Source organism: Thunnus albacares, chromosome 17, assembly GCF_914725855.1.
Source record: "Thunnus albacares chromosome 17, fThuAlb1.1, whole genome shotgun sequence".
Classification (NCBI taxonomy): domain Eukaryota; kingdom Metazoa; phylum Chordata; class Actinopteri; order Scombriformes; family Scombridae; genus Thunnus; species Thunnus albacares.
The window spans coordinates 28,702,501-28,722,836 of NC_058122.1; the positions used below are offsets into that span (position 1 = coordinate 28,702,501).

At 40.6% G+C, this 20,336-nt stretch overlaps 1 protein-coding gene across 4 annotated transcripts in view; it reads right to left on the minus strand.

Annotated features, from left to right (window-relative positions):
* Nucleotides 1-20,336, minus strand: part of LOC122966720 (caskin-2-like) — a 75,997-nt gene that overhangs the window by 32,468 nt on the left and 23,193 nt on the right. For all 4 annotated transcript variants that reach the window (XM_044331025.1, XM_044331024.1, XM_044331023.1 and 1 more), the window contains exon 3: nt 8,728-8,779. In XM_044331025.1, coding sequence (XP_044186960.1) covers nt 8,728-8,779 — 52 coding nt within the window. The remainder of the gene's footprint in view (nt 1-8,727; nt 8,780-20,336) is intronic.

The following is a 20,336-nucleotide window of genomic DNA, read 5'->3' on the forward strand; positions in this document are numbered from 1 at the left end:
CGTGTCGGTCGTCTGTAAAGAACTCTAACGCTTTACACCAAACCACTTTTCAAACGATTTCACTGTCGCAGAGAAATTTCCAATGTCGGAATAAAATCATGAGAGTTTTGCTAGAGATGCTGCGCTCCCGTCATCTCCATCATTTCATATCAGGTGGTCATAAAACTCAACCTGTATGAAGGCTTCTATACAAATAAAGCGGTTGAGTAATTTTTTTTTAGAAAGAAAAGTCCAAATTCTCTGATTCCAGTTTCTTAAATGTGAATATTTTCTGGTTTCTTTAGTCTCTATGACAGTAAACTGAATATATTTGAGTTGTGGACAAAATAAGACATTTGAAGACGTCATCTTGGACTTTGGGAAACACTGATCTTTCACATTTGTCACCATTTTCTGACATTTTATGGACCGAACAACCATTTGATTAATCAAGAAAATAATCAACAGATGACTAAGTGTAGTTAATAATCATTAACTACATTTAGGAACTGTTTAACAGACAGTTTTTTTTTTTTAATTTTCTGTTTCTAGTTCTTAATAAAGTCGCAGCATCCTCCCTCACATGTGAAGCAGACAGAGAGACAGGAGAGGAAATAAAGCTACAGGCTACATGTGGTCGTCTGTAAATAACCAAGCAGCCGCAGACATTAGAGCAGCTCTGCACAGGAGAAAAGAAATAAAAGAATAAAGGACTGAATACAGACAGAGAGGAGGAGGAGGGGGGGGGGGGCTGCTTCTGAGTGCTGCTCTTCCTTCCTTTCTCTCTGTTGCGTAACGTCATTCATGTGGGCACGGTAACAAACAGCGCCGAGGGCAGCTCCAACAGTAATGGATGGATTACTGAGAGAGGTTACAAAGAGCAGGAGAGAGTGACAGGAAGAGGAGAAGAAGAAGAAATCCTTCAGTCATCGCAAAGTCTTTAATACCAGCAGCCCGTCTGAGTCGGGAGGGTTTAAACCGAACCTCGGTGCAGAGAAACAACGAGTCCCGCTGGTGTTGAGGTGGAACTGGAGGAATGAGATAATTAGTCTGAGCAGAGTCCCTGAAGGCTGCTAATGAAGACTCTCACATGGAGAGACTTTATTATCAGTAAGTCAGACAGTCCAGGCTCCTCGTTTCTAATGACAACAGACAAAGTTTTTTTTTCATTAAGGGGGGGGGCCCAGACGTTGCGGTTATGTGGCCCGCATCTTAACCAGCAGGTAAACGGGACACGTACCTCATTTATAACGTTACATATGTCATTCATAATGTGGCATATGAAATTTATAATGCAAAATTTATAATATTACGTACATCATGTCTTACATTAATTGACATCGTTACACACAGTATTTTTAAAGTAATGTAAGTCATTTATAACGTTACAATGTTACGTACGTCCAGTGGCGTTTTTAGGTGGAAAAAAGGAAGCATGTCTACGTTCCGTCTGCCGATGATGTTTTCACCCCTGTTTGTTTGTTTGTTTGTTTGTCTGTTATCAGATATTGTTAGCGTGATATCCCAGAAAGTTATAGACAGATTTGAACATGGACCAAAGAAGAACTGTTTAAAATGTCACGCATATTTGCCAAAAGGGGGCGTGGCATGTCACAAAAAGGCACTTAACCTCATATATCACAAAAAGTTATAGACCGATATCCCTAAAAACTCAAAATTATTCCGGATCAAAACACAGAACAGTAACAGAAACCGACTCAGGTGACCTTTACACTCTTATCCAAAATAAATGGCTTCCATGCAAGTTTGAAGTTTTCTGCAGCAACAAATACAAGATCACACATCCAAAACATAAAATATGACTGAATATCTGCTTCATCTTATGCATGGCAACAGTTACTTATGACACTAAAGACCAGTTAGCTACGTGGGTGATGATTAAACCCCCCAGAAACAGCGAAGGACTTTGAAACCAATCTGACATAGCGACCAAACCGTGTGATTACAACGTCACATGGACTCACACTGTGAAAGAGACGTCTGTAAATCAGCGCCTCCGACATTGTATCCAGTCCTCTTTATACATCCATGGTGATGACGGACTGATCACTTGTGTACGGATGAGCTAATGATGCTTTAGTTAACTTAGTATCCTGCTGTTATTATTCGGCTCTGAGGTGACCACAGAGGCACTTCCTCCTCAGTCCTTCAGTCTTCCGTCCTGCTCACCTGACCGTCCTCAGACCTGTTGAAAGCTCCAGGTCTTTCCTCCCTCCCTGGGAGAACTAGGCCCTCTGTGACCTCACCTCTCATCAGTAACGCCACTCGACATCCAGAAGGAGAGAGAAGAGAGGGGGGAAAGGCCCTCAGACGGAGCTCCACAGAGGCCCTGACCTCCTCCTCCCCTCCTCACCCCCTCCTGCTGGTGTCATCCCTGCAGACTGGAATGCACCGTGGTGGTATCAGACAGAGAGGGAGAGTTACAGCCGGTCGTCACGTCAGATGACATTCCTGCTGATAGTGTCACATTCCTGCAGAGACCCGGCCAATCATGAGCTCTTCATCTTCCTCTGACTGTAGTCTGGCAGCAGGACGCCACTGATGAAGACTTCTGATGAACAACAGTAATGTTTGGTTTGGATTCGACCATTTTCAGACCCACTAAATTCCGTTAGTTACTCTTTCTATTGTTGTCACCGGACTGATAAATGGTCCAGGCCAATATATCAGTTGATGTTCTGAATGTTGATATGGATCCGTTAGACACTGTGAAAAGACGTCTTCTGAATTTTGAGTTTGAGATGTTCAATGACAATCAGCTATCTGGATATAAGAGGGGAACATCAAAGCTGTAGAAGAAACTTCTTTAAAATGAAGAATTATTTCAAGGAAATATTATATCAAAAAGATATTTCGATTTTTTTGTCAAATTTTTAGCGTTTGTTGTTTTTTTTTTATGTGGAAATTGAAAATATGAATAAAAACAGGTGGAAACAGACCTACTGATACTGATTCTATGTCCGTCTCCTCTGTAGCTTCTTCTGAGGTTTCTTCCATGTTTTCCTCTGTTAAAGGTTTTTTTTAAGGGAGTTTATCTTTATTGGAATCGAGGGTCAACAGAGGGATGTTGTATTACTTTACAGATTGTAAAACGCTCTGAGGCAAACACGTGATTTGAACTTCACATGAGATGTATGGTCCACCTTTTGGTTTCTATCTCCTGACTCCAGCTGCCTCTGGACATGTCGGTTTGTCCAACAAGGTCTCAATTAGTTTCCTGTTTTAAAGGATTGGTTGTTCTGCTCCATAAACATTCTCTCTTTTATAAAACGAATAGCGGTTTTATCATTAAACTCTGGAGGATACAGTCTCAGAGTTTTTGTCGAGCAGCTTGTTGACAGAATAACACTCTGAATAAGTCAACAAATAAAACTGTATAATCCAGAACAGATTGACAGAAGAAGAACAGAGCTGGAGGTTATGTTTAATGAAACAGAAAGGTATTCAGCTTGCCTCGCCAGAACTGTCTGTCTAAACAACTGCTGACATACTTCCCTCCCTCAAACTGGCTCACTGATGATGTGCAGCCCCTCCTCTCCAGGTGGATCTGGGTGTTATTCATGTTGTGATCGGAGGGAAAGTTTCTGAGAGGAGAAAGGAAGGATTGTGTTTGAACATGCAGACGGACAGACAGACCCGACGAAGGCGTGGAGGTAAACTCAGACGAACTGCAGTCATAAATCAGTGTTATTAAGGATGTGTGAGCAGCTATTCATCGCTGAGAGTATTTTGTCTTTATTGACATGCATGTCAGTGTGTGTGAGAAACAAACACACACAGGGTATAAAAGGAGGCTTGTGAGACAAATTAGTGTTTGAGTCTGTGCTGACGTCTCCGGCGGAGCGTTGGCTCAGTGTTTGGATGTGTTTCCATGGAGAGCGGTGCTGGAATGGGTCTGCGATGGTGGGAGCTTTGGCCTTTTGTCCGGGGGGCTGAGAACCCGGCGCTGCCAGCGGCCGTCACGTGTCTGAGGAGGGAAAGGAAACCAGCCGGCACAACCCAGCAGAGTTTCCCCCCAAACAGAATCTGCTAGAACACCTCCAGTCACACCTGAATCCACAAGTCAACACATGTATCTGCAGTGGTTATTAGAGCAATCAGTACTTAAGTGTTTATGACGCATTTAAGAACGTCTGCACAATCTGAACTCTCAGACTACGACTGTAATGACTGTGGGAAACTTATACTATGAGGTTTTACAACATTATAACCATAATTTTTAGGTTTTCATCAAACCCTGAGTATAAAAAAAATATGTGAAATGATGAAACAATCAGTTTTATTATTTGAATGATCCATAATCGATTCTTGACATCCAGAGATCAATCTTTGCATTTGTGCCTTTGCTAAGTAAACATGTGTCATGTGCATTAAATGTTATGTGCATGCAGTATTTACTTGGTTCAGTTAGAGCTGAATGATGTGTAAAATGTCTACTTTGTGGGAAAAAAAATCTTATTTTAAGTTAAAAAGTAGCTTTTAGTACAGCTGCTATATTAACGAGCATGACTCTGCCATAATTTTACGCTTTTCTTTGTCATACATGATTCTAAACTAAAAATATTTGGATTTTCGGTCTGTTGGTTGAACAAGATAAGATATATGAAGATGTAGTTTGTGACTCTGGGAATTTTTAACTGATATTTTTCACTGTTTTCTGACGTTCTACATGTTTATCTGAGTCACATAAACTCAACATACAGAGCGCAGCAGCAGATCAGATCTAACAGAACCTGTGTGAACAGAGTCGGTGTTTGCTGACTCACTCAGTATAAACATGATCTGACATCAACACACTGGAGGATTCTGGGATGATGAGTTTAGACACAGCGCTGTTATTATTACCGCTGCTGCTGCTGCGGGAGGCGGAGTTTCGTCTGAGCTGCACCGCCCGGCGACTCGCCAGCAGCTCTGATGAATAATGAAAAACTTTTTCCTCCGCTTGAGATCTACAGTCCCTGTGGAGGCTATTAGCCCAGACAAACACACACACACACGTAATCACACACACTGAGGGAAAGCACCAATTATAGCTCAGACATGCTAATGTTGTTCTCCAAACATATCACAGGGTTTGAGCGAGAGTGAAACACTGCAACAACCATAAAAAGATAAAAACTACAACCTCCCTGAGCCCCATTGTTCCTCATAAAATCAGAGCAGCCTCATTAGAATTTTTAGATTTTATTAGCTTGAATAAAAATGAGAAAAACTCACAAACACTTCCTGCAGGCAGACACACCTGATACACCCCCAGTGATGCTAATAATACTCACTAAAGATGTCGACGAACAGGACTGTTGATATGTTTTATTAACAGACTTTACTCTGTTCCTCCGTCCAGACTGAAACAGCATTTTGCTTTTCCAGAACGTCCTCCAGACTGAAACAGCTTGGCTTGGCGTCGTAGTGTGTGCGGAGAAAACGGAGCTTTGTAGAAACACTGTCGTATCAGTGACAGAACAGATGGTGGCAGTAGCGCGGCGTTTCATTAGAAGAGAAAGAAGAAGAAACATGACAACAATGGCGGACAACTTCAGTGAGTTTTTCTCATTTTTAGTAATGAATGTATTATAAGAGCTGGACTAAAAATGGCGCCCATTCAGTCCTATAGGAACTGCTCACCTGGCGCATACGCCAAAAAAAGTTTCTAGCTTCCAGGTTTGCTTCCGCGTTGTGCGGCCCACTGAATATGCGCAGTAGTGTTTCCCCCACTGGCCCCGCCCACGAGCTCCCGCTCGGCCCATAGACTTTACATTGTGATGACGTTGCATATTTTTAAATCGCTTTTCTCGGCTCGAGGAAAGTTTTACAAATATAAAACCTCCATGAATCAAAAGTTCATAATAGAAAGAGTCATAATTGACGTTGTTTGCAGTTCGAAGTGTCCTGTCAACAGTTTTACAGGCGTCTCTTCTACAATGGTGGTCTATGGGGAAAAATCCTTTTTGGGCCACAGGGGGATTTTTCGCTGCAATACTGCGAGTGGCCACTGGGAAAAATTGGCTGCAAGGCTGAGTGGCGGCGCCTTATCCAGCTCTTATTATACATCCATGTTTTTAGTTAGTTTGGTTGTGATTTTCTCTGACGCTCCTGTCACATGATTCAGGTGTAACATCTTTCAATTTTTAGATTTTATTAGATGGATCGACATTAATTTCATGAGTTAGTGAAACTACAAAATGAAACTGTTAATTGTGCTTCACAAACTGGTGTTTGTACGCTTGGCCAAGGATGGTTTGTTAAACACTGTTCCACTTTTAAAAGGTAATGATTAGAATAAGGAAAACTTAATTTAAATATCACAGTAATGTAGCTGTTGTGAGCTAAATAATATAAATAATATAAATAATATAAATATGTAGATTGATGTAGATCAACTGAAGTTCTGTGAAGTTGACGTCAGCGGTTCAGTTAAACTATCAAACTCAAATCTTAAAATTTTGATCCACATGATTTTATTATAATTATTGTTTATAATTTGTTTAGTGAAATTAAAAACAAAATCAGTTATAAATTAAGTTGTTATTATTGTGTCACACACTCAAACCTGCAGTGTGGAACAGTCTGTTACATTCCAGCCAAACCAGTTCACACATTACTGATTAAGTTTATTAAAACCAGATGAATGTCTCTGTATTTCACAGTGCAGCTGAGTTTTTAATCTTTTAATCTTTAACTTTCCCACACTGGTCGGATGTTTGCATGAATGCAAACCTCTGCCGGCTGAGCGGCTAATGTCCGGTTAGCTCTCTGCTTCTGGGAATAAAATAATTTAATCATGCGGCTCCTCTAGACCTTCCAAATGTTATCGGACCAAATGGATCAAATTCTGATAGTGAAATGATTCATTTCTCGGAGGTTATGTGACGCTCAAAACAATTTATTCACTGTTTTATAGCCACAACAGTAGCGACAGAGTCGGCTACACCGGAGCCTATGACGTCAGCAATTGTCAACAGTGCTTTTGTAATTACTCTCACTGCCAGAAGGGGGAGATAAACGTCCCGTCCTGCAGTTTTAACGATGCTTTGCCTGCACAGATTTACAGGTCAGGAACAGAGCGCTGCGTTTACATCTCCAAGCAACAAAGAAACTTAACTTTCACAATCAAATCTTTCGACCTTCATTGTCTTAAATTAACTTCACAAATCACTGATAAAAACATTTACTATATAGTGGTGGAGAAATCAGAATCTGTTTGTTAACTCTGTTAATTGACACTTAAATCATCATAACGTCTAACATCACCTCAGGAACAATCTTTAACTTTTGCTCATTTTTCAGAGGCTCCAGCTGTCAGCGCTGCATTAAGTCATACTGGCTCTTTGTAAACACTGCTATCTAATCGGTCATGGTCCACCCCTTTGCTCCCTGACCTTTGACCTTGCCGGGTTCCCCCTCTGCCCTCCAGAAGGCCAACAAAGGAGTCCAACACTCGACAATGTCTCAGGACTGAAGTGGAGGTCTACAGTGTGTTTTACTGCCCTCTCAGACTCCCTGTGAGCTTTTGTTACGACAACAATGTCGTCTTTAAACTGATAACTTTAAAGGACCAGTCTGCTGTTTTTCTACATTTTTGTTACACTGTCAACAAATCCCATGAAAAGACAAAACCAACAATGCGTTAGTACGTCTCTCAATACTTTCCTCCTTCACCCACTGGTTCCTCTTTAAAAAAAGCTCACAAATATCTAGTTTAATTTTTTAAAAAGGTTCAGTAATTTCCTAAAACAGCTGGTTAATAAAGTTTTATGGTGCATTAGTTGGGGACTATTTTCAGCATTGGATGAATCCACATTTGTTACTCTCTACTGCTAAAATACATAAATACTAATAATAAACCGACACAGAAAGTAGATCACTGCCTATTTACCATATAGTGCTCTATATTTACTGACATCTTATTTATGTGTATTCTGAGTTTAGACGTTTAAACTCTCCAACAGAGAAAAATGACATTTACACATTCTGATAACAATCCAACAAGGCAACGCGTCACATTTTATAGGTGTGAAAATGACCGACTTCACAGCTGATGGTGAAAGATAGATGACAAGTCAGAGGACCAAAGTTATTATAATTCATCCTGAGAGGAACATGACTATGTGAACCAAATTTCACATCAATCGATCTGATAGTTGTTGAGATATTTCACTTAAAGCCACAAATCTGAACCTGCTGGTGGCGCTAAGAGGAAAAGTCGACCAGGAGCTTTTCCATCTGGGTACGCCAAACATATATATATAAAGAAGAAGAAGAAGGAAATATTAATTAACACAAAGGTGGTGAGACGAGACACCTCTGAGTCCAGGAGGAAGAAACAGCAGTGAGACATTACATGCAGGATAATAAAAACTTTTTCACAAAGAGAAATATTGATGAAGAGAGAAACTTTCTTCCTATTCCTGCTTCCAGGCTAATAAACTGTGAGGAGGGAGAAGTGAAGCAGTCAGCGTTTCCAGCGAAGGGGGGGAAGTGAGGGTGAGCGGAGCGAGGTGGAGGCTCAAGGTTCAAACACAGAAGAGTAAGAAAACACGTCTTGAAAATGATGTTTTGACTCCAGACTCAACTAACAACACTTGACTTGAATCTGCTGCCTCAGCTGGACAGACATGCAGCAGTTACTGCGGAGTGGAAACACCGTTTTATAGACGCAGAGGGAGCATCGAGCAGAGAAAAGTGTCCATAGAAATGTCTTTTTATAGTGTTGACTTCATCACTCACCCGTCTGAGTCCTGGTAGTTCACATTCAGTCTCTTAGTAGAGCCCAGCAACTCTAAAAAAAACACAAAACAACACAGAATATTAATATAATTTAAACATAACATGATACACTGTACCAGAGGTTATAAAAGTCTGACACTGTGCCCCACCTTTAATCACCCTGCAGACAAATTTCATAGTGATAATTGAGATTTTTGTCTGCATGTCAACACAGGACTAATATCTGTATCTGACTGGTAGAATATGACTAGTAGTGTAGTCGGCTATTCATGTGTGACGGCTTGAGAATAAGGAAGGAACGTTTGTGTGTCTTGTTTGACTGGGAGGACGACGGGACGACAGAGAGACAGAGTCTGGTCTCAGAGATGAGGAAGAGAGAGACTGGAGATTATCTGTATCTCTGACTGTCTCTTTCTGGTGTCACTGGGGGAGCTCCAGTCAGAGACGGGAACATTTATTCAGCAGACTGAGACACCTGAGAGCTGTGACTCATAAATCCCTCCTCTGTCTCTCTGCTAGACCTCCTGAGGAAGCTTCATTAGCCTCTGACCCCGGTTTGACTTTCTTGGCTGGGTCAGAGGATGAACTCACAGCTCTTTGATCTCCTGCCAGACAAAGACTCCCTGCTTCTTCTTCTTCTTCTTCTTCTCCCCGAGGCCTCTGCTGACTCCCACCTCGTTAGCCGGCTCTACGTCCACCGACTCCAGTAGCTCGGCCTTCTCTCTCTGCAGCCTCGTTTTCACTCCCACTCACAGGAATGTCGTGCTTTCTCGCAGTGCAGATCCTGTGACAGTGTGAGCTGTGTTCGCTGCAGTGGTGGCCCGGCCTGCAGGTCATTATAACGCCACGGTCACTGACTCTGCACTGTCCGTCACCAGGCTGCTTCTGAGTCATGAAACAATCACAGTTCTGTGCAGAGTCACAACTACAGCCAAGTACAAGACCTAAACTAATCAACAACAGAGAGGAGTCATGATGTCACCTACTGTCTAGCTCAAGCAGCTACCACGTCTTGAGGCTAAAGTGCCACAAACGGCGGCTAAAAGCTCCAACTGCCTCCGATTCACAAAGCCTCGACTTCACCCCAGAAATACTGAGTCAATCATTGTTTTCAACGAGTCATTATGGTCTCAGACTCTAAATTCAGGCCCTTTAATAAGTGTGCTGGTGGTCATTTTGATCAAGATTTGAAGACTTATAGTAGCTTTGATGTCTGTTGTGTGGGTGTTGATTGACAGCTGTGATTGACAGCTGGACTCACACTGAGTCAGACTATTGTTACAATATTTCAGTAACTTTCACAAGTTTAATATTACTTGATTATGATACCTGCCCTGTTAGCACAATTTATCTAAAGTAGCTAGAAATGCTAGAATAGTAGAAATGTGATCAGACCGAATGAATCAAATTCTGATAGTGAGACGAGTCATTTCGTGGGGGTTGTGATGCTCAAAAAAATGTATCTGCTGATTTACGGACGTCTCTTTCACAATGTAAGTCTATGGAAAAAAGTCTTTTTGGGCCCAATAGCGTCACATGACGTTGTAATTACACGGTTTGGCTGCTACGTCAAATTGGCCTCACAGGCCAGCACTGTTCCTGGGGGCTTGGAGTTAACAGGGCATGTTTCAAACACCCCACACTCCTTATTTGGAAGGTCGGGGCTCCAAATAAAAAAGATGGCGCTGACCGTAAGCTACAAACGTTTTTTTCATGTCTTTCTGAAAAAGATGAAGCAAAAAACTACAGCTCCCATTAAAAGAACTACAAGTGCAACAGTGCAGGTACTTACATCACCATAACTTGGTTTTGTCCATATCCATAAAAGTCATTGTTGCTGTTTGCATCTGTAATCTGAGCTGTGTAAAGACGTCTATCTGTCCTGCTGGTGTTGTTTATTATTATTCAAACATGGCTGAACTCGCCGCCGCCCTCCACTCGCTCACGGACTCGTCTCCTCTGTTGAACCATGACGTTTAGCCCGCAAACCTCTTGGACTCGCAGGAAACGGTGTTCGTTAAAGTTCGCTAAAATACATAAATATTGAATAAACAACTATATTAAGATGGTTTTCCAGAAAACTCCCATCACAGGTCAATGAGATTTTTTTGAGGGGGGGCATTTTATGACTTTATTATAGAGACAGTGGAGAGATGACAGGAATTAAAGGGAGAGAGAGATGGGGGGGGGGTTTGAGCCTCTGACGTTGCAGTTATATGGCATGCATCTGAACCAGTAAGCTACTGGGGCGCCTGAACAAATGTTAAAGAGATAATTTAATGAGGTTTTACTACGTCTGTAGCTTAATTCAAATGCTCTGGTTTGACTTTGGCTCTCTAAAACTAAAGGTTAAATAAAATAAAAAGGTAACACGAGCCTTCAGAAACTCCTGCAGGTTAAACTGAGCGAAGCAAACACTTTTGTTGTTGATTGACTCCAACAGACTCACTATAAACACACTGGAAGAAACTCGCTAGCCTAGCAACATTAAAGCTACAAACAACCCATAATGCAACACTTTCTCTAGAAGACACTCATTCAAAGCCTCCATTTAAAAAAAGGAGTATCTGATGTGGTGAACAGTGTGTCCTAACACAAGCATCACTTTTGCAAAATGTAATTTCCAGAAAAAGAAAATCATGCTCGCACAAAAGAGGAAAAAAAAAACCCACTATCAGAGGTCACAGCAGGTCAAAGGTCAGTCACAGGGCTCTGCAGGGGAGGGCCCTGGATCCACCCAGACTCCAGACTTTAAATGTAGCTGCAGGAGAGAGCTGGGCAAGAGGCTGTGTGTCGTATTTAACACCTCCCACCTCCACACCTCAACCCCCCCCCCCCCCCCCCCTCACAACAATACAGCTTTGAAGTATTTGAGATCTCGGGGAAACGCAGGAGGAGTTCCCTCTGGGGGTCTGTGCGCTGCTTTGATAATGACCTGGATTTTATAATTAATGGGAATAAATCAGCACATGAACAAGACACAAAATGAAACCACAGACACACACGGAGCTTTCTCCTCTCAGGGCTCTGCATGCAGCGTGAAATGAGAAAGTGATGCAAATGTGGAAAAGTATTTGTACACACGAGTTCTGACGCATCTGTTACCTCTCCTCTCGCTTCATTATCGGCAAAGATCAGTGGAGAGTCTTCGATCTGTCTTGATGACCAAATATCAGTCAGTTTGTGTGTATCTGTACTTGACCAAAGATCATTTGTGAGGGAAGAAGCTCCACTCTGTAACACCAACGTACAATCAGAGTGTTTCTGTAGTTCAACAACATCTGCAACAGAGTGAGACATCTTCACTCTCTAGAGGATCAGGAGTCACACTCACAGCTTTCATTCAGATCAGATCAATAATTTAAGCTGATTGGTTTTCAGACAAAACACAGGAGAGAAAAGATCCACATTTGATCATGTTTATTTTAGCCGTTTCTGATCCATTAAATACACTATTTTCATAATTGATTAAACATTTTATCTATAAAACGTCAGGAAACAGTGAAAAATGTCAGTGAAATCCTGTCAGACATGAAAAAAAAAAGACCTCAAAGGCAAAAAACCCCCCCAATATAACTGTATAAGAGTGAAACATTTGATTACAGTATTCTGACTTTTCTTCCACTGATCAGGATTTCTTCTCTTTTGTGGTCACTTCCTTCGGTTTTGCTGCTGAATTTTTCAGTTTCAGTTCAGTGTTTTTTCATTTCTGACACAAAGCTCTCATGTGGGCGAGTGGCTGGTTACTTTTGGAGGGACAGGTCAGCGGTCCAACGTGCAACAAGTGGTACAACTTTAATTCAATTTACCCGACCAACTCTTTTTCTTCATTTTTCTTAGGTTAGATTAGTAATTATAAATAACCACATGGATATTGGAAGTTTTGCCTTCGAGGTCATTTTTATGGTTTAAATTTATTTGTAATTTATTCTCTTTCAATTAAATTTTTTGTTTGATCCTTGGGGGATTTGGTTCAATTTTTATGGCACAAATTGAATCCCATATGCCTCTCCTTAAAGTTCTTCTTCCCCTGCAGATTAACGAGGCCGACTGACATCAAACTCCACTTGACTCACTTGACCGACAGCTCTGGCCGCTGTATGAGCTCCAAGAGGAAACTACAGTAGTCGCTGCTAAATATTGTAGCCAACAGTCATCCTAAAGCTATCATCATCTGCTGCACATTTGTCCAAAGTTATTTTTAATGTTGTTTATGGAGAGAGGCGGAGAGGCCGGGAGCTGAGCTGGAGCCTGATGCAGCTCCAACATTTGCTGCGACTCGGTCTCTTTTTTATAATTCCAGCTGAAAGTTTAACGTCCCGTGGATCTGCTGCCACAAGAATGTAGAAAGGAGGAGGAGGTTTTTGCAGGAGTCTGCAAATTTGAGAGGTCTTGTTGGGATCAGGCCCAGCTGAAAGGGAATCTGTTGTAAAAATCTATCGACTAAAATTAGACGACCGCTGTGAGAATCAAAACTATGATTAGACGTCTGCAGGCAACGCCTCACACATCTCTTTGTTTCTTGGGGCTTGAACGGCTGCATTCGGGACAAAGCAATAAACAAACAAGGACGATGTGGCAGCCCATCATTTTCCTCTTGCTTCTCATTGCGGTGAAGTGTAGAGACCACGTTTTCTTTCAAGAAAGCTGGACGTCCTCCAGAAACACCACAACAGACTCCAGTCAGAAACGGTTCCCTGAAACGCAGCAGAGGTCCGACTCCCACCGCTGAAGATTTATACTGCAGATTAAATCTTGTAGTCTGAATATAAACAGGCCTTCCAGTTTTAAAAGCAGCCATAAAAAACAATACACGTCTTCATCTGGTTAATAAAGAGAAAATTGTTTCCAGAATTACTACGAAAAACACCTCCAACACTCTGACACACAGGATGATGCTGTAGACGGAAGTAAACAAAGCTCCAGTTCTATGTTGAAAATATAAAATAAAAGCTTACAATCTACAAACTGAATGTGTTCCAGTTTGAACTTTTTATCATCTGCTCCATCAAATCTATCTGACTTTCAGAAATCTGAATGAAATCCTCATGTTTCATTCTGAGCAGCGTGCTGACAAAGAACTGACCAGGAGCTCACGGTGTCACAGTCACATGGACAAACATTTCTGGGACACCAACACTAAAAAAAACCAACATCACAAGTTTTTCAACTTCAGCAAGAAGAGACATATTCTTTACATTTCCAGCTCTATATTTATATTCTGGGGCTCTACTGGAATATCTTTGCATGATTTCCAGTTAAAAGCTCCTTATTTATCTTCTACTGGTCCTTTATGCAGCCCCTCAGTTCAGCCTCTGTCTGAAACAGGCCGTTTTAGCTCCTGTCTCTTTAAGGCTCCGCCCTCCTGATGAGCCCACTCTGTTCTGATTGGTCAGCTTCAGGAAGCTTCCTCCGGCTCCGGAGGCTACGTAAACAAACTATAGTAACAGGATTTCACTTCTTTTTCTCCTTCTTTACTCCAAATGTCAACTTCTCAAATCCATCCGAACATGGAAACACCTTAGCAACCACCTTAGCAACCAAGTCTACTGAATGGACGGTTGTTTATGAGCATGTGCAATGAGCTGACGTCAGCTCACCAGCAAGGTAGAAAAAATTGTCACAAACGAAGCGTTCACAGCAGGTTGAAGCCGTGTTTTTTGACTTGCAGGCAGCATTTTTACATACGTTCACCTCAAGTTTTGGAACTTTGACCATGTTTAACATCCGACATCAGAACAGGATATAAATAACAGAAAACCACAAAAATCAGAGTATGTCCCCTTTACGTTCATCACAAAAACTAAATCTGAACACAGAATTTGTGGCATTAAAATGTTTACGTGTGGAATATTTTCACATCTCGTGTATGAATTGGCCTTCACATGCTCCCCTCGGTCAAACTTTAGTGTTTGATAGTGTCTCTTGGACAGCAAAGCCGGAGAGATAGTGGGTTTGATTGATGCAGCAGGTCTGTTTGAAGATTCGGAGGTCTCTAAAGGGAAACGTGGGCACCATCAGCAGCTCATAGCTCCCCCTCCTCCTCTCTTCTGGCCTTCAGATAGCCTGGCACAGGAACACAGGAAGCCGTGGAAGTGTTTGTCCAAAGCAGGAGTGGGACACATCCGTCTCCTCTCTGCTGACTGAAAGAGGACGGTGACGGCAGCACAGCGGCAGCAAAGAGATGAAGATTAGCTTTTCTTGTCTTATCTGTCAAAAAGGGGTTCATCCCTTCAGCTTGTCCTACGAACCGCAGGGAGACGAGAGCTGCTCAAACCCCCCAAACTGAAGACATGTCGCCAAACTGGAGCACAATCACACGGATGCACATTCAGACTGTTTTATAAGTTTACTGAGTTCAGTGAAAAACAAAGTCTCAATGTTAGATATTTAACAAATAGTTACAGTAAGGACAAAGCTGTTTGTGTGTTCAATAAGGCTGGACACTACTGAATGCCTTTAATTAATCTTCAAACACTTTTACGCAACAAAAGGCCGACAATAAATGATTAAATAAAAGAATCACTGAGTCTTTAAAGTTTAACCTGGTCGTGCTGAAAGGGGAATCCTACATGTAAAGGCTCGTATGGAAGATTTGAAATGCCTAATTTTAAACAAATCAAAGTATTGAAGAGAAATACGTTTATTTTTAAAGGCAAAAGTTAAATAACTCTCCTTTTAACATAAGTTCAATTTCATAATGACAGTAAATGCACACATATAAAGCAAATAAAATGTGTTTTAATTGAGACATTTTAAATCCTTGCTAGACTGGAAGTTTCAATTATTTTGGTGTTCATGTTCTTATCATTCATTAAGCCATTCAAACTTTTCTTTTCAAAATATTTTTCATGCAAGATGAAGACTTTATTATCACAATGTAACTTTTTCTGTATTTCGAAATTTATGATTATTTTCTTGAAATATTCCAATTTGTTTCTTGTACAAATACAATTTTATTTTTTCATGCCGTTCTGACTTTTCTTCTCTAAATATTTAAACATTTTTGTTAAAAATGTTGTGACTTTTTCCTCATAAAATATTACTTTTTTTCTCTAGTGACAACAACAACTTTTTTCTTGTAAATTACAACTGTTTTTCAAACATTTAGGTTTCATACTAGTGAAATTGTGACTTTATCTCATAAAATACATAAAACCCTTTCTTTCAAATTACATCTAATCCTGAAATGTTTAGATTTTTTCATGTGAAATTACTTTATTTCATGACATTACAACCATTTTCTTGTAAATTACAAAACTGCATTTAAATTACATTATAAAATTACATTTTCTACAAAAATTACAACTTTTTTCTCATAAAATTACAACTTTTCTTGAAAATTACAACTATACCCAAAATATTTTTACTTTTTTTCTAGTGAAATTACTTTATCTCATAACGTTACAACAACTAAAATTACAATGTTCTTCTCGTAAAATTACAACTTTCTTGTAAATTACAACTCTTCCCAAAATATAAATTAATAACACCACTTTTTCTTGTAAATTACAACTATTTCCAAAATATTTAGATGTTTTTACCATGAAATTACAACTTTATCTCATAACATTTTATCTTTGTGCAACTTTTTTCTAAAAATATTTGATTTAACTTTGTTTTTTCCCCCTAACAATGGCTTTAGTACTCAGTCATGACTATACATTAATCATCTTAGGACTGAGTATAGGTTGGTGGTTTACGACATGAACACCTGTACGATATCATGCGGCCTGGTACGATAAAGACAACATGTGTGAAGCCTGTAATGATTATTTTTGTTGACACTGCCCCTCAGTCAGCGGTGAGTGTCTGTGGTGTTTATGGTTTAAAGGAAACGGGTGAGGAAGTTTCCTGTGTGTGCTAATGTGAGCGTTACGGAGGCGTTGGGCTGTAACCTGGCCATGACTCGATGTCAGAGGAAGAGGAGGGGGAGTGTTGTGTTGACAGAGGCTCTCGAGGCGTGGAGGAGCTCTCAGAAACAAAGCCGGGCCTCGGAGCGGGGCCCCTTCTACACTTCCTTTCCCAACACTATTGTTCCACAGAGCGGGAGGCCGAAGCATTGTGTGAGCTCAGACCCCTCCCTGAGGGAAACAAGAAACCCACAGAGTGATGGACTGAAAGAAAAGAGGAAGCTGACTGATGTGGTCTAACTTACTAACCTCCTCTCACTTTCTCGGCTTTTTCTCCGTTTTCTCTGCAAACATAAAATTTTAAAAGTACGTTAATGAACTCTGCACTTAAAGTTAGAGCTGGAACGATTTGTCCATCAACAGAAAATTTATTGCCAGCTATTCTGATAATCGATTAATCATTTTGAGTCATTTTTTTGAGAAAAATATCAAAATTCTCTGATTTCAGCTTCTCTAATGTGAATATTTTCTGGCTTCTTTAGTCCTCTGTGACAGTAAAATGAATATCTTTGGCTTGTGGACAAAACATTTCAGGACGTCATCTTGGACTTTGGAAAACTGTGATTGACATTTTTCACCATTTTCTAACATTTTATAGACCAAACGACTAATTGATACATGAAACTAATTGTTAGTTGTAGCTCTGTTCAAAGTGTTACAAATGTTCATATTGTACGATGTCATGAAATTTCATCCTCCAGGAGCTGCTAATAAGGTTTTCAGACTTTAAGTTTTGGTGACAAAGATACAAAATCAGCTCCTTATAAATCAGCAAAGCCAGAAATCATCTACCCAACACTACATTACTTCTAAATAACTCCAGCAGAACACTTTCTTTCTGCTCCTCCCTGCTGCTTTGCCGCCACATTTATCAGCAGACGAGCGCAGAGTTGATAACACCGACGTCACAGCAGAGCCGATAAGACCGGCCTTGTTCCTCCGTCAGCGTCCCCACTCAGCCTGAACCCCCGGCCATCGCTGCACTCCACCACCCGACACTCCAGAGGCTGCACAGGAATGTAAACAACTATTTTTACTGGGTATCTCAGAGTAAATCTGAGATGTTTTTAATGGTACAACGAGTTTCAGGCTGAAATGGAAGAAGCGGAGAGAAATTCAAGGCTCTGCCCTCTCCTGATGGTTTGGAGGTTTTGGCAGGAGGAGGGACGCTGTGGCATGGAAATACAGAAGCTTTAACTCACAAATACACTGCAGGAGCCAATAAAAACATGAGACGGAATGAGCTCTGAATCACACACACTTTGAACACAAGTACTCGTGAGCAGACACAAGGAGGGAACAAAAAAATGCACAGTTCAATGTGAAGTTTGGTTTCAGAAGGCAAAAGATTGTAAAACCTCCAAAAAATAAAAACATTAACACATCAGTAAGTAATCTAGAAGAAAATAAAGGCAGGACGCCTCTTACTGCTGAAAATGACAAAACTGTATTAACACATTCACATGTTAAAGGGAACATATTCTGCTTTTTCTGTTATTTATAAGATTTATAAATAACTATTTTTTTTATTTATATCCTGTTCTGATGTCAAATGTTAAACATGGTCAAAGTTCCAAAACTTGAGGTGAACATATGTAGAAACGCTGCCTGCAAGTCAAAAGTCAGGGCTTCAACCTGCTCTGAACACTTTATTTCTACCTTGATAATGTCGGCTCGTCAAACATGCTCATAACCGTCCGTTCTTTAGCCTTGGTTGCTGAGGTTGTTGCTAAGGTGGTTGCTAAGGTGTCATATTTCAGATGTGATTCAGCTCCAACATGTTCGGATGGATTTGACAAGTTGACATTTGGAGTAAAGAAGGAGAAAAAGAAGTGAAATCCTGCTACTATAGTTTGTTTACGTAGCCTCCGGAGCCGGAGGAAGCTTCCTGAAGCTGACCAATCAGAACAGAGTGGGCTCATCAGGAGGCGGGGCCTTAAAGACAACATTTCATTTGCAACAATCTGTGAATCAATTTTGGCAGCATCTGCACAAATCTCTCATAACTGATCGTTGGTTGCAGTTAGCGGTGCAACGGATTGTAGTTGATCCGTGATCGGTACAGATCGCCCCCCCCACGGTTCGACACGCATGTGAACCGCAGATTAATTGCAAAATTAATTTGTCTCATTTAAGACAAAGTAAACAAACTGCTGTAAGTACAAGTCATGGTCAGACAGCGTGTCGCTAACAGGGATTTTGAAGAGCAACGACCAAACCAGCATCTAACGGCTCCGCAGTGACATCTGCAGGTATGTTTAGCTGCTGTTTAATGTGCTGCAGCTGAGCAGCTAATTAGCGTCTAGCTGCTAACAGACGTTAGCAGTGAATGTTTGTTTGGTGGCTCGTTCAACAAGCTGCAGGATAAGACGTGTGTTCATGTTTGTAAGTTATTATCAAGTTTTGATGATGTGGACAGAGGCTGTTTCATTCACTACCATGTTTGAAAGAGGAAGGTATCAGGTCTCATATTGCAATTTAATTTAACTATTGAATATTTTATACATTTTAAGATTTTATTTAAACATTAGACATCTTGAATGTTGTTTTCATTTAAGAACCAAAAGTTCCTCACTGTAAATGTTTTACAGAATAAAGTTGTATTTGTCTCCTTTTTTTTCCTGCTGATCCGAAAAATGATACAACGATCCGTGACTCAAATCCGTGATACGATCCGAACTGTGAGTGTTGTGATCCGTTGCAGCCCTAGGTGCAGTGAAGCTTCTTTGAAAGATGTGTTAAAAAAAGATGGAAGTCCTGCTGATTTATGACAATTTTTTGAAGTTTTGAGCTAAATTCTGTTCCCTCGCTTACAAAGCCTGAAAACCAAAACCAAATTTCACCTGCTGACTAGAACACACAACATGACTGTCAGGTTTATTCAAAGTAAACCTGTTCGTGGGAAAAGAAACGGCTGAGCGCACTTTCTTATAATTTCTAAACTTTGGTTTCGAGAGATGCAGTGAGGTCACAGAAATGTCAGACAAGAGAACAAACACACAAATCTTTTCTCACAGAGATCTCGCAGATAAAACATGGATGCAGGAAAACAACAACATGAACTGTAGAGCAGAAGGCCTCCGTATCTCTATTAACATCTTTGATGGTTTTGGAAACCAAAAGCTTCTCTTGAAATTAAAAGTTCTGCACAGAAGCTACAGTGAGCTCCTCTGAATGAAGAACTTATGTTGCCACCAAAGAAAACTAATCTGTTCTCATCATGAAAACAAGCTGAGTAATCACAGTCTCAATCTATAACAGACCTCATATTTAGCAGATTCAGTTTTTATGACACTTCCAGCTTTGATGTACAGCTATGAAACTGCTTTTATTGTATTTCTGCATGTTTGTTTGCACTTCCTGTCTGTTCACACAAGCCTTCCTTCCCGAATCACAAAATAACTTTTATATATGACATTTCTGTTACACTTTCTGTTCGCAATAAATTCTTATAAATAAAATTTGGGATTCAAATAACAACTTAAGTCTGTTAGTAGGGATTTGTTAAAACAGCACAGGGAGCTGCATTGGTGGAGGCGTTTTGTTTAAGCAGGTGAAACATGAAATACGTCCAGTTAAAACTACAGATTAGTGCGTTTAAAGGTGTATCAGATGCCAAAACACTGCAGAGAGGTTTATAAAACTCACAGACAGGATTTTACAACTCACGGCGGCAACTTTCGTCAGGTTGATCAC